The sequence below is a fragment of the Nanorana parkeri genome, unplaced genomic scaffold (assembly GCF_000935625.1).
Source record: "Nanorana parkeri isolate BGI_ZX_2015 unplaced genomic scaffold, ASM93562v1 scaffold2485, whole genome shotgun sequence".
Lineage (NCBI taxonomy): Eukaryota > Metazoa > Chordata > Amphibia > Anura > Dicroglossidae > Nanorana > Nanorana parkeri.
Window position 1 is genome coordinate 3967 of NW_017308753.1, and position 14540 is coordinate 18506.

The 14540-nt window shown below is 39.6% G+C and overlaps 1 protein-coding gene across 1 annotated transcript in view; it reads left to right on the top strand.

Moving 5' to 3' along the window:
• The first annotated feature begins 8121 nt into the window (after positions 1-8121).
• LOC108801770 (poly(U)-specific endoribonuclease-A-like) overlaps positions 8122-14540 on the top strand; it is a 46124-nt gene continuing 39705 nt past the window's right edge. The window contains exons 1-4 of the mRNA XM_018573681.1: positions 8122-8219; positions 10834-10953; positions 12546-12590; positions 13591-13773. Coding sequence (XP_018429183.1) covers positions 8144-8219; positions 10834-10953; positions 12546-12590; positions 13591-13773 — 424 coding nt within the window. The 5' untranslated portion in view covers positions 8122-8143. The remainder of the gene's footprint in view (positions 8220-10833; positions 10954-12545; positions 12591-13590; positions 13774-14540) is intronic.

Below are 14540 nucleotides of genomic sequence, written 5' to 3' on the forward strand. Positions count from 1 at the left end.
CCTAGGTTTTCACTTGCTCTCCCCGCCAGGAATCGGCAAGGTGTTTGTGACTGGTCCTTTTTGAGCTTTTCACAGCAGAATGGCAGAGCTTGATGGCTGTTCGTGGCTGTGTGTAGTGAAGTCAAGTCACTGCACAGCAGTACCTCATAGTTCTCCTTTAATCTTAGTAATATTTTAAAAGATTGATTCACATACAGAACAAGCAATAATAACAACCGGCTGATCAGATGTCTGCTTATACACCCGCTTTTTATACCACCCATTTCATGAAAGACATAACATGATTGAAAAATTAATTGAATACATGATTGAAAAATTCATTTGGGTTCATTAAAAAGTGGAGGGACATAGGCTTTGCTCACTCCACCTATGAACATCCCATTCAAGAATACATGATAGAATGGTTAATTAAAAGCATGATTAGAATAATAGATAAATGAATAAGGATGGTTGAGAATGGGGGAGCGAATATTTGCGAATATTTGTGAAAATTAATAAGAAGTAAAAAATATGTAAAAAAAATAAATGAAGTTAAATATTTAAAATGTAAAAATGTAAAAAAAACAAAAAAAGTTTTAAAAAAATAAAAAGTTATATAAACTAAAATTAAAAATCCAAAATAAAATTAAAGGCCCCAGACCCTGCGAACACACGCATTTAAAAAACAAAAACATAACATACAATAAAATATATATTTTTTAATACTCATCTGATCCCTGGATCCACCGACAAGTGCAGCCTCCCTCTCCCATGCTGTCAGAAGCTGCATACATCGTGTGCTGGTTACTACTTAAACCGGCTTGCTGTGTGTAGCATCTGAGAAGATACAATATTAGCGTAGCGGGAGCGATGCAAAATGCGCAGCCGGCTTCCCCGCTATGCTAATAGCGTATCTTCTCAGAAGCTGCACACAGCGCGCCAGTTTAAGTAGTAACCGGCACACGCTGTATGCAGCTTCTGTCGCAACTGCAGGACGCAGATGCCATCCGCATTTAATTCAGCTCTCGGCGCCCATTAGTTGCGACATGCAATGAAAATTATTAGTGCCCCCCCAGATCTGACTGTGGTATCTTATGTGCCCCCCTAAATATTGTTCCTAGAGTCGCCACTGTGCATGCGGTACCTTCTATTAACCTAAATAAAACACAAACAAACAAATTTTCTTGCAGGTCAGAATGGAGCAGATGACTGAGGACTTGGAGGAGGAGTTTGCGGCCATCTTGCTTCATTGAAGACGCGATGGAGGTCCTGTGTGCGGCGGATTTGGGTCCCTGAAGATGGCGGACGCGGCACAGGTACTCGTCTTTTGTATCGGAGTATTTGTACGAGTACTCATGCAAATACTTGGTATCGCCGCCGATACCGATGCTTGTATCCGTATCGCTGCATCCATAACCATACTTAAAGTCCCCCAACCTCCGGGATTGCCTCAACAGCTGGAAAAAATAAAAACAAATAGAAGAGCTGGCAGGGCCTATGAATAAAAATCATCTAAATAATGGATTGTATTATCATAACCAGTCTCATATTGTAAAATCCATTCTAAAATTTTTTAAAAAGACTCAAAATAAAAACAGGAAAGTGAACAACCCATGGGAAGGCATTTGTCAAAGAAGAAAGCCTGCTCAAAATAAAAACCTAGCGGATGGATGGGCAAAAGGCGAAATGCTGATTTGATGTCGGCCTTTGCTAATAGCCCTCCCTTAGCAAAACGTCTTATTTTTGATAGGGCTGCATCAAACGATGAATATGACACTGCTGTTGAAGATGGGTCTATTTCATCATTCAAGAAATCCCCTTTAGGGAAAGACAAGTGATGAATTAACCTATATGAATTGGGTTCCTTTTTTGGGACTAAACCTAAAGGAGAAATCCAAAAATTAACAAAAGGAGGAGCGGAAAAAGGGCCAGCTACTCTACCTGCAATGACTTCCTTAAAAAAATTTTCCCTAACAATATTAAGATGTTGATTAACAGATTTTAGATTATTGACTACTGAGCAACCCGTACCACTAAAAACTGAAATCCGAAAACCAAAAGAAAAACCCTCAGTTAATAGCTGATAGACTTGTGCGCCGTCAAAAAATTTGTTCCGTTTCGTAATATCCATTATTTCGTATTTCGTAATTCGTATCCAAAACTCAATTCGGATTCGTGCGAAATACGGATTTTTGTTAGTTTTGGCACATTTTCGTAACTTTACGAACATTCGTTATGATGAAGTTAAAAAGCAAAAATACCTTTGTTAATATTGGAGTCAATGTGGTAGTTTTTTTTGTATCCGAAATACGAATTCCATTAGCGGATTCCGTATCCGAATTTCGTATTTCGGACTTTAAAAAAAAACTACCATCAACTCCAATATAAATGTACTTTGCTTTTTAACTTCAATATATAATGAATGTTGGTAACGGAACGAAAATACGTCAATAGAATTTCGTATTTCCTGGCTGTGTATTATAATGCAACCCTCAGCAGCAGCAGATCCGTATTTCGGATTTAAAAAAAAATCTTGTCATGTTGTTCAACCTCATTTACAGGGGTAATATTAGTTCCTGTTTCAAAGAAATTCGGATCCGAAATTCGTTAACGGAATTTCTTATTTCAGATATAATTCGGAAACTGCAATTCAGATTTCGTATGCTTACGAATTTACGAATTTCAGGAAAATTCGTACGAATTTCGATTCGTAACGAAACGAATCGCACATGTCTAATAGCTGAGCCATCTCCTGATCGGGGTACCGTATTAGCCACAGAAGCATCCTTTCCAGCCTCACTGGCGTACAGGCTTTTAGAAAAAATATCCTTCTGTGGCATCACGGCACTCGCCTGTTTTTTGAAACACCTTGAAAATGGGTGCGAACCTGCACAGAAAGAGCATTTGTGTTTATATTTACAGGATGCTGCCCATTTACAATGTGATTAGTTAAAAGAAAAACAGACCCCTTTACGCAACCCTGAAGTAGAGGCCGAAGGAGGTGTCTGCTTAATAACGGGTTTCTGTGGAATGATTAAATTTAACCACAAACCTACGTCCTTCATCCCCCCACTGCAACGTAGAATAAACTGCTTTCTTTTGGCGAAAAGATTCATCGTAGTAGAACCATCCCAGCCCGCCAAAATGTTTGTATGCTTCTAAAATTATTTCAATATGTTGAAATAAACCACTACTTTGCTCTGGGAACTTATTACCTAAAATACTTCCAAAAATACAAAAGGCCTGTAGCCAATTATTAAAAGTGCGACCCACCGGTCTGCGTCTGTCATCATCTTTATCTGATCTAACAAAATCTTTTGCTGATGGCAACAATGACAAAATGTCAATAAATTCACCTTTTGTGATCTTATCTTTCAATGAAGATGACAGATGCATACCTATAGGTGACATCTCACAAGGTAACGGAGACCTAAAAGAAGTTTCAGGTATATTAGAAGAAGAAAAAACATCAGAAGAAATCACAGACTTAGAAACAGGTGGAGATACAACTCTATTAACATTACTTGAAATATCCTCTGACGGAGCCCATACCATTGTAGCTGGTGAGGAGACAGTAAATGTATCTGCAATTCTGGAGAGAGAAGCAATTAAGTTAGTTAACACAGCGGTTTGATTAAACTCACCCCCAGAACTATCACCGGATATAGGCTGCTGTGCATCCCCACCGACCACCGGAATTGGCTGAACATTTACTTGTAATGAAGAATCCTGTAGAATATTTGAAGCTGCAGGAGGATGCAGTGCTTGAAAGCCCCCTGCTGTGACATCTTGTATAGCAGCTGCGGCTGTGTAGCTGTCCTGTATTGGGTAGCGGCTGACAGCTATGCCCTCTGACCTTGGCCTCGGACCGGCCCTCAAGCCCCTCTCACCTCCCGCCTCAGGCTGTCCCTGTATATGTGCTGGGTGTGCTCATCGCCTAAGGGGTGCTCGTTGTCTAGGGGAAGTGGGTCCCTTCAACCTCCGCCCTCCGGAAAGTCTATCCGATGAAGGCGAGAAAGGCCGCCTTCATTTGCGCATGCGCTTACCCGCTCCGCCTCTTCCTCTGACAACTCCTCCGTCTGCTTCATTCCGGCCGGCGTCTTCATGTTGTTCGGGCGCATTCGTCTGTCCCGGATCTCGCGACAGTACCGCAACGTGCCCGCGACGTTCTGGCGGATGGCTTCTGCGTGGGGGACATCTGAGGCGTACACTCCGCTCTTCTTCTCTGACATCATCTGTGACCTGGCCGTCTTCCATCGGTTCCGGGAGGGCAGGATGCTGAATATCTTCAGCTGCCTCCAGGCAGCGACGCAGCCAGTCTTCTCCTCCGGCGGCTTCAGCCCTTTCCAGGACCCGGCGAACGATAGTCTTCATAGCTTGATTCCAACGCAGCAAACTCAGGTATAAACAACACTGACGAGCTTGCTGTGTTGAAGTCCAGCCGAGTGACTATTCCTCTCACGACCTTTCCTTTTATAGGCAGTGCCCTGGAACCTTCCAGAAGCCCACGAGCGGAGGATTTCCCGCCGAAAAACTCGCAGGTGAGTCTTAAAGTGGAAACGCACCTAAATTTTTTGAGGTAATTCAAATATATACCTTTATTTATAAAAAAAACAGAAACAGCAGGGAAAGGAGAGGGGGACCGCCGCAACTCCATGAAAGTGGGAGCCCAAATAAATTGGGGCCCACTTAAACATTATCTGTTAAGTAAATGTTATTTATCATTCCTTTTGTTCCTTGTGAGTGTTTCTGTGTGTGTGTGTGTGTGTTATTTCACTGGTACTATGTCGAGACACATAAATCTCATATAAAATCAGTTTTCTTTGGGTCATTGCAAATTAACTTCAGATGAACGGTGTCTGGCAATTGAATCTGATCAATGAATGAAGAGTCTAAACGCCAAGCACTAAAAGGGGGTTTAGAAAATGTATAAAGTCATAATCAGACCTGACACTGAGGTGTATCTAAAGCCAAAACATTTTTTTTTTTTTTGAATGCGGAAGGGTTAAAACCGCAAAGGAAAGGGTTAAAATTCCTATCAGGTTATTTATCAAGTCCGGTCTTGTTGGGGAGATGTAGCTTCATTTCCTCTCCAGGAGACACAACAAGAAGCGAGAAGAAATCCCCTCCTCGATAGTTATCCCCTGACATTGTGAAATATTTCCCATCATGTGTACCCATTTGTACCCATTCACTAAAACGTTAAATATGATTATGATCCCTTATATTATGGAATACAATCTCAATACAAATAGTAAACTAAATGTGAGATTGTAGTCCATCCTGGGAGTGAGCTTGGAGCAGTGGCTACTTTACAACACACACAGGGATAATGGAGAGCAAAAGTAGTCACCCTCTAGAAGGAAGGACGGACAGTGTCAGCACCAATTTAGAGATGATTTGAGGATCTACAGCCGAGTGATATACAAATACTTGAGTGCATTTTTTATAATTAACTCCTGAGTTTAGTGTCACTTTCAATAAAAAGGTTTTGGCTTTACATGCATCCTAATTAACTGGAATAGAGCATCCCAATTGTAAAAGTGCACTACTAAAAACTATATTTTTCAAAAAACCCAATAGACCCTTATTCGTGCTATAGTAGGTGCAGTATAAAAACATGGCCATTTTTGTCCTCAGATTCTACCCTTTGACAAGCTTTTTTTTAATTATTTTAGGTGATGGGGGAAATGATAGATGTCATTGGATCATTCTGAGTGTATTGGGGCCCCTTTCTCACGCTTGCAACTGGCTTGCTTTGTGGATGTCATCATTAACCAATGCACCAGGCTATCTGTAGTGTGGCCCAATTATTTTTAAATTAAAAAAAAACACACTGCAAAACTAAGAAGGCCAGCTTGGTTTCATTGGCAGAAGATATTTGCAGGTATCTGTGTTGCCCGAATTTGCTGGATTAGTCCACACATAGGGGGTTATTCACAAAGCTGCCAAAGACAGCCGAGTGAATAACCAAGCCGAAGTGAAGTGAGCTGAATGCTGTTTGGCTATTAACTTCTGGCTTGTACAGCTGATTTCCGCCCTAACATCAGCTAAAATCAGCCGTACATCTGCTGCCTTCAGTCAGTTGGCTGAGCTGAAGTCCAGAAGGACTTCCACTCAGCCAATCCACCATCTGGATCAGCTGAGCCGAAGCTCCGGCAGCTCACTCGCTGCCGTTCGCTCCTATTCCCATAGGGGTCGAACGGCAGTGAGGGAATAGCCGAATGCCGCCGAGCGGCATTCGGCTTGGCTATTCTGCTCGGTACCTCCGAAGTACCATGCAGTATAGAAAAGAAGTGTAAAGAATGTGAAAATAAAAAGTTGCAAAATGATTTTAAAAATGATAAAAATTAAGAAAACTTTAAAAAAACATTTTAAAGAAAATAAATAAATAGTAAAAAAAAATGGGCTGAGCTAGCTCCACCCAACTGTTTCCTATTGCCCGGCACCTGCTAGAGTCCTCTAGCAAGTGCCGGCCAATGAATAATAACTGGAGCGGGTTCTTCCCACTTCGGCTGTCACTTCGGCTCAGTTGAGCCGAAGCATATGCCTTCGACTCGGCTGAGCCGCTCGGCCGCCTTCGGCTGAAGTACAGGCTATTGTGAATAGACCGTACAGCAGCCCTTCGGTTTCTACTGAACTAACGGGCTCCGACGGGCGAATAAAGCTGAAGGATTAGCCAAAGCTATGGCTGGATCCTTTGGCTCTTTAGTGAATAACCTCCTTATTGATTTATCTTGCATAATAATGTCTGTGCAGAGATCAGCATGACATAGTGGGGTTGAGCTGCTAAAGTAAAATAGGCTTTTCACTTTGCAAGTGAATTTTCCCTTATCTTAGTGAATGAGGTTGAGGTTACATTTCATGTCGCAAAGAACACCCTGGCATGTGCAAGGGAAAATTCCCTTGCAAAGTGAAAATGTACTTGCAACATGAACAGCCTATTTTCCTTTTATATATGTTTAAAACACTTTTGTAAATGCATATACATTCATCTTATGATTTCCATTGGATCTATTTACACATTGCATTTAGATGCTTTTATATGCAGTCAGTTTATCTGCGTTCTCAAAAAATAGAAGTCAGGTGCATCTAAGGGGGTTATTCACTAAGGTGCTGAAGGCAGGCGAGTGAATAACCGAGCCAAAGTGAAGTCAGCCGAATGCCGTTCGGCTATTCACTTCAGCCCTGTACGGCTGATTTCAGCTGTACATCAGCTAAAATCAGCCGTACATCAGCTGGCTTCGGTTCAGCCAAAGTGAAGAAGCCCTTCGACTCAGCCGATCCAACATCTGGCTGATCATCCTATTCTCATAGTGGCCGAACTGCAGGGAGTGAATAGCCGAGTGACGGCGTGGGGTCCCCTTTCTTATCTATACCAGACCCTTTGGTCTTGTAGGAAGGTTAGGAGGGGCCCCAAGTTAACAATTAAGAAAAAATTATGTGCAGGGTCCCCCCCCCCAAATAGGGGGGGCAAGCAAACGCCCCCTCCCCCCGCCACACCAGGCCACATGCCATAGGAACAAGAGCATTTTCCACACAAGCCCTGTGGGGGTTGGCAGGCAGGGGGCCTTCTTTACATTGGGGTACCCCCTTTAATAAAGGAGGCACCCAGATGCCCCCCCCCCCTTGTGAATGAGTAAGGGGTACTTGTACCCATTCACTAAAACGTTAAATAAAGTGTAAAAAAAAAAAACAACAACTAAAATATTTGACAATTGCTTTATTAAAAAGCAAAGAAAAACTAGGATTTTTTTTCTAGGATTTGGTACTAGATGTTTTGCTTGGATTTGGTACCAGATGCATCTAAACACAATATGCATATAAACACACATAACACACTTCATTTAAAGCGTCTAGAAGCATGAACACAGCATCTAGCCTGACAGATTTTGCTTTGCATATAGAGGACATAGATGCAAGTGAGAAGTTTGAATGTAGCTTCAATCAATCCCTATATGTTTAGTATGAATTGCAACAGATAAATAATAAGCAGAGAACATGTTAAAGCGAGTTGTTTTATTAATCACTGTCAGTGAGGTATAAATTCTGTTCCTGTTCTGGCCCCCTCCTTAACAAATTTGCATAAAAGAAAACACACCCTTCATAATGAATGGCTTTTAGCTGGAATCCAGAGAGCACTGGTCCAGTCTTGTCATTCACCATGAAGACGCTGGTGGTTCTCCTGTTCCTCTCTCTTATTGGAGGCATTCTGGCTTTTGATACTTGTTCTAGTGAAAGTAAGTGTTACTGTATTCTATATGAATTCTCAGTATGTCATTATTTTGTTAGATTCGTTAACTAAGGCATACAGCACAACGACCTGTTCAGATGTACATATCTTGCTTTGATGTGCAGTGTGCTGCAGTACTAAATTGGCAGATTAAACACTGTTTAAATAAATGAATCCTAAACTTACAATTCTGTACATACTGTTATACAACGTAACAACAGTCGGTTTATATATTGGTATGTCTTTAATAACGACAAATATATTTGAGTGTCTTAAATAAGGGCAGATTATAATGTTGTTAGTATGCAATTTTGGACTATACATTTCTATGATAAAGGGTAACTTTGCAACATATCATATTTTTACTATTCATTTTGTACTGCACTGGGAAGTCGAAACAAGTAATATGGTTAATTACAGTGGTGCTACAATTTTCTGTGATCCAGTTTACATGAGCCTATATGTAGATAACATGTGCTTTACCCTTTAAACTTACTTTGAGGATTAGAAGCTCATGCAGGAGCAATTGCGCACTGAACCTTATGTTAATAACCCTTATTTGCAAACTTAAATGCACATAGTTCAAAAGAATGCAAAACTGACCAATGACTGACAAGACAAAGTGTAACTCCGCCATATAGACAAAAATAAGAATTACAAGTAGGTAAATATTATAAAGAAAGGCATTAATGCATGTAAAATGGTTTCTGCTTGGAGCTGGAAAGCAGATTTAAAAACAGCCTTTCTCTCTATTAGGGTTTCTTTAAAGCCTCAGTAGCAACATCTCCTCCCATTAACATTCTCATTTAGGAAAAGAGAAATGTGAATTACTGATGGTGTACTGATCTTATGCCCTACATGATGTCACTACCTTCATAGAAACAGGGCGTTCTCAATATCTCCAGAATTACATTTTGTTAGGGTCCGATGCTTGCATGTAGAAGGATTCTTTTTTTAAATAGCTTAAATATTAAAATTGCTTCAATTTAAGTATTTTGGTAAAAAGAAACTAACTTATAATGTTCTTAAAAATAATACAAAATGTATACATGGTATAGTGAAGAGGTTTATATAAAAAATTACAGTGTATGTTAATCCAAAAAAGATTTTCTTTAATAGGCAAAAGCTTCCCTTTTAAAACAGAGGCTTCTTTCCTGCTTTAAGCTTTACTGTAGCCTGACTTCAAGGCTCAAAGCACTAATTAAACATCAATAACCTGTACAGTCAGATTTGGAATACAAAGAACTAGTTTAAAGAAAGGTGTAATGCCTCTGTCATCATTGTAGCTATAAATCAACTTACATAAATATTTCAAGTGCTCACAAAGCTAGCTAGGTTTAAGATAATTGCTACAGGATTTTTATAAGTTTATGGACATTTGTGTGGCAAGCAGAAAAAGTATATTATAATAATGTCTGTTATCTCTCAGTTTCTGAGTTTCAGTCAATGATATAAGACTATAGATGATAATGTATATTTCACATACACTCTAACAGGCTAATTTAATTTTAAAAGTTGTTTATAATCTTTTTTAAATACGCAACGTTCAGTAAAAGAATACTTTCTGATCCTGCCATGAAGGTACTTGTTCAGGCATTTCTTGAAATGGGGTGACTGTCACCCAACTGTGCTCCTGTGTTGTCCCATGTGCCACTAGTAGACTATAGTACCCATGCTGACCCATATTGCACAGGCTTGGTCCACTGTTATCACTATAAGGAAGCCGGTCCAGAGCAATAATGTGCATCCAACACTGGAGAGCATGGATGAGAATTTGGCCAGAAAGTGGCTGAAAGTGGCTGCAGACTATTAGCCACATCGAAATGCAAAAAATAATGGAAAAGATGATGATGATGAGATCACGTCCGGCTCCGCCAAGTTGTTATTCATTGGCCAGGACCTGCTAGAGAACTCTAGCAGGTCCCGGCCAATGGGAAACAGTTGGGCGAAGTTGCTGTCACTGCTAGCTCCGCCTATTTGTTTCTTTCTTTTTTTATTTGTTTTTTTATTTATTCAATAATCTTTTTTTTTCTTCAATGAACTTTAATGTTTGGGGTTTTTTCTCAATTATCTTTTTTTTTCTTTTTTTTTAGATCTTTATTAATTTTTTAGGAGTTATCATTTATTCACCTTTTGTAAACATTTGTTTTCTTTTGTACCACCTTTTGTAAACGTTTCTTTTTTTTTCTACTTTTTGCGCTGATTTTCTATTCTGCTGGGTACCATGGAGGTACAGCCGATCCGGCATTCGGCTATTCGGCTATTCACTCACTGCTGTGAGAATAGGCCGAACGGCAGCGAGTAGCCTGCCGGAGGTTCGGCTCAGCCGATCAAGATGTTGAATCGGCTGAGTAAAACTTCTTATGCACTTCGGCTCAGCCGAACATGTAGAAGGAGTCAGCCGTACTCAGGCTCAGCAGTACAAGCATGAAGTGAATAGCTGAACAGCATTAGGCTCGCTTCGGGTCGGTTATTCAATTGGCTGCCTTCGGACGTGAATGTTCTCGTGTACAGTTGAAGCTGGATGAAATTCACTTTAGAGACCTTGATAATACAAATATACTGAACACAAACATACTACCATTAAATGCAAAATTCTTAAATGCTTTTTCTTTTCGTAGGATGTGAAGATTCGTGCAAGAATCGTTGTGGACACAAACCCAACAAAAAGTACACATGTCAGTGCAATGAGCCCTGTGAAAAGTTTGGGGACTGCTGCACAGATTACTCCATGTGTAAATGTAAGAAAAAAGCTGATGCAAGTGAATATTTAGATGTGTCAATACCAACACTTATGCTGACACAAGAAACATTCTTGGATGCTCCCTTAATAATTTAAGAGCTGGAATTAGCTGATGTGCCCTTTAATAATAAAGTACCTGGCACTGTGGTCTTATTAGGATTCTAAAAAGATTTGATAAATGTAGTAGGCCATCTGCTTTGATCAACTTCCAACAAAGCGAATTCACAGGATTTACCATGTGAAAGAGTGCTGGTATTTGTGAGTGACCCACAGAAATGTCCTTTGCAAATAAAACTACAAGTGTTCTTTCACTTGGTAAGTCCTGTAAGGTGGCTCCTAGTTCTGCTTTCTCCAAGCTGCACCAAGACTACATTTTCTAGTCACACACATTCACTGAAGTCTAAACAGTCAGTTTCTAATAAATTGGGATGAAAGGCTTCAATGAGATTCACAAGGATTTATTGCAGAATGAGTTATGTAATTAGCAACTAAAGAAAAATAATTATATCTTATACTCTGTAGCCTTATACTGCCATATTCATTGCAATACTTATTTGTCACAGAATGGCATGCTATGTAATCATTTATATTTGTGAGATATTTGCTCTCGTTATTGGCTTTATGGAAATACTTTTCGCTATTCGTTTACATGTGCAGGCTTCTTAAGAATTTTTGCTTTGAATGCGAAAACCTGACTATCCAGTTTTTGTGCTTTGAACTGTGTAAAAGTTGCAGATGGTGCAATCTTGGAATATAATGTTAACAACATCAACCCATAGCTTATCAAAAAACTTTACAGCCCGTTCAGATCAATAAGGGGAGCTGGTTAAAGCACAGCAACGCACTGTTGAGATCTGAATTGGCTTATAATGTCTTGATAATGCTTTTGAGCTGCTGATTTTTCATAAAATTAGGTTTCATTCAATAAACATAGTTACTCTACTAATATCTCAAATAACTGATATCAAAAATACGGGATGTGAAAGAAATGTTAGTCTGTACAGAAGGAAAGATCAACAAGTACATGATAAATACACCAATAGCTCAAGTCTCCTGGAACAATTGCACACTTTGGTCCCTTAAAGTTAAATCTTAGCCCATTGCATTATTCATAAAAAATTGAGACTCACCCAACTTCCTCTGTAGAAACTCATTTGTATTTCCTTGTCCAAACACTGATGTGGGAGCAGTTAATTGGGCAAGTTAAAAATAGCTCTAATTACTATTGTTCGACCCATGTTAAGTGGTGCCAGTAGCATGTTGCTCATCTTCTCCCTTATCTCACCATCCTCACCATTATGTGTCCTTCATATCATGCCACCTGGGAGCATACCCCTTTATTGATAGAGACGTTACAAATGTTTATCAGTAAATAATTGCAGCTCTCAATGTGTTGTGCATTAAAGGGATTATTTTATGGCCAGGCCTCAAAAAATGGAATGAATTAAAGAATATATGTATAGTAAGCACATATCAGCAGTCCTAAATTGCCATACAGTAATTGGTAACTATACAGTTCTAAAACAATCCCTGATTTAATTTTTTATGGTTTTTCGTTTATTTATTTTATTTATTTTATTTTTTTTATAGATATTGATCCAGAATTTAATGAGGCATCTCACCATACAAAATCAGGTAATATATGTTTAAAATTGAGTTTTAACAATTTTAATTTGCACTAACCATCAAAACACAGTGTACTTTACAAAGCCTGTAGCATTAAGAGATTACAAAGGTCTAAGTAAACAGATGTAGATAGGAGTTGTTTCCTTACCTGGGACCTTAGAAGAGTTTGCCAGTGTAGGTTCCCTGTCCTAGGCGACAGTGTCTTGTTTGGTTCTGTGTTTCTTCGAAGCAGTTAAGCTGTAGTAATTCTGTGTTAAAGTTTCTAAGTTTAGGGTATTGATTGCTTCTGCCATCCACTGATGAGTATTCTCCAGTAGTATGCGTCAGTTTACATCAGATTACTCTCGATCTTATTTATTAAGGTATTCACCATGTTGCAATTTCTGCACTAAAATTTTAATACCTTAAAAAACTGATATGGAAAATGATGAGATTAAATTACATAAAATAAGTGTAAAAAAAAAAGTACAACAATCAGTAAAAAACCTGCAACAATGTAAGAAATAACCTGATGACACCATTTTACAAGTCTGCAGCTTCTGCTTATTAAACAAGTTAGAGCAGGCAGAACTCTTGGGAATATATTTATCAAAAAAATGGCTTTAAAATTACATAAATAGATACTGTCCAGAAAAATCATATCCTGGTTATCCTCTACACAGACAAAAAAAGTTTGCCATCCACAAAGCAGCTTAAAATGCCACAACCTAAAAATAACATGACACTGAACGGTGAAATAGTAAAAGAAAACCTATAATGAGAAAATATGTAGACTGATATGACTCAACTCTCCTTTTATAATTGCTAGATTCCTGACTGCTACATTGAGTCTATGACCTTAACACTTTTTAAAGTAACCCATTAGGATTACTAATTTGCGACTTACTTCACGGCTATGGTGGGTCAGTGGCTCAGAATGTATTGCAGTCAAGCAAGCAGCATTTTCAAAATGAAGTTGACAAGGGTATGTCATACCTAAATACATCTCCTTTGACTTTCTTCCACACAGATACAACCTGTGAGGGAAGATGTGGTGAGAAATATAACAAGAAACATACCTGCCATTGCAATAAAAAATGCGCTAAATTCAATAACTGCTGTACTAACTATGATGAACTATGCAGTGGAGGTACCAGCAGCACTAACAAGGATAAAAAAGGAACAACCAGTTCTGGCAGCAGTCCCCACAGAGGTGTGTAGAGTCACCAGAGACTCCAGAGCTTCTTTACATGTTAAGTGGTGGTGGGTGAAATTATGCTGCCCTAGGCTAGGTTCACACCTAGGCGATTCAGATGCTGAGCTGTTTTCGCACGGTTGTCGCGCAATTTTCAAACACTGTTCATTGTAAACCGCGAAATTGTCGTGCGGTTTTCAATGCATAGAGGTGTCTATGGGACCCAAACCGTACGACAACTGCCCAAAAATTGCTCCTGCAGCTTTTTTCGCGCCACAGTCGATTTTGGTCGAGCAACAAACCGCAAAGTTGTGAACAGCCTCCATTGACTTCAATACGAATCTGTGTTTTGCGCAATCTCTCGCAACTCAAACTGCGCGATAAATTGCCTAGGTGTGCACCGTCCCTTAATTTCCTTCTCTGTAAACTTTGCATAATACTGTTAGAGCACTGTGGGTGCCACCAACTTGGATTTCTCTAGAAGAGCCCTGATTGCTGTATTATAGCAGCCCTGTATACACATGCTCTCCTGTCACAGCCTCTGTATACATTACACAGATTGTTAAAATGGCTGGAGATTGGAAGTAAGCTAAAATGGAAAGGCAGCAGTGTCATGGATGGGAGGGGGATGATCAGGGAAGGCAGGACAGCCTGAGAAAGTGGCTTGGGTCTACCTTGCTCTAGGTGTAAAGTTTCACAAATAATTACTGCACATTGTCTGCAGCAATTGGGTCAGGGGGAGCATATTGTAAAGGAAATGCAATAACTAATATGCAAATGTAATT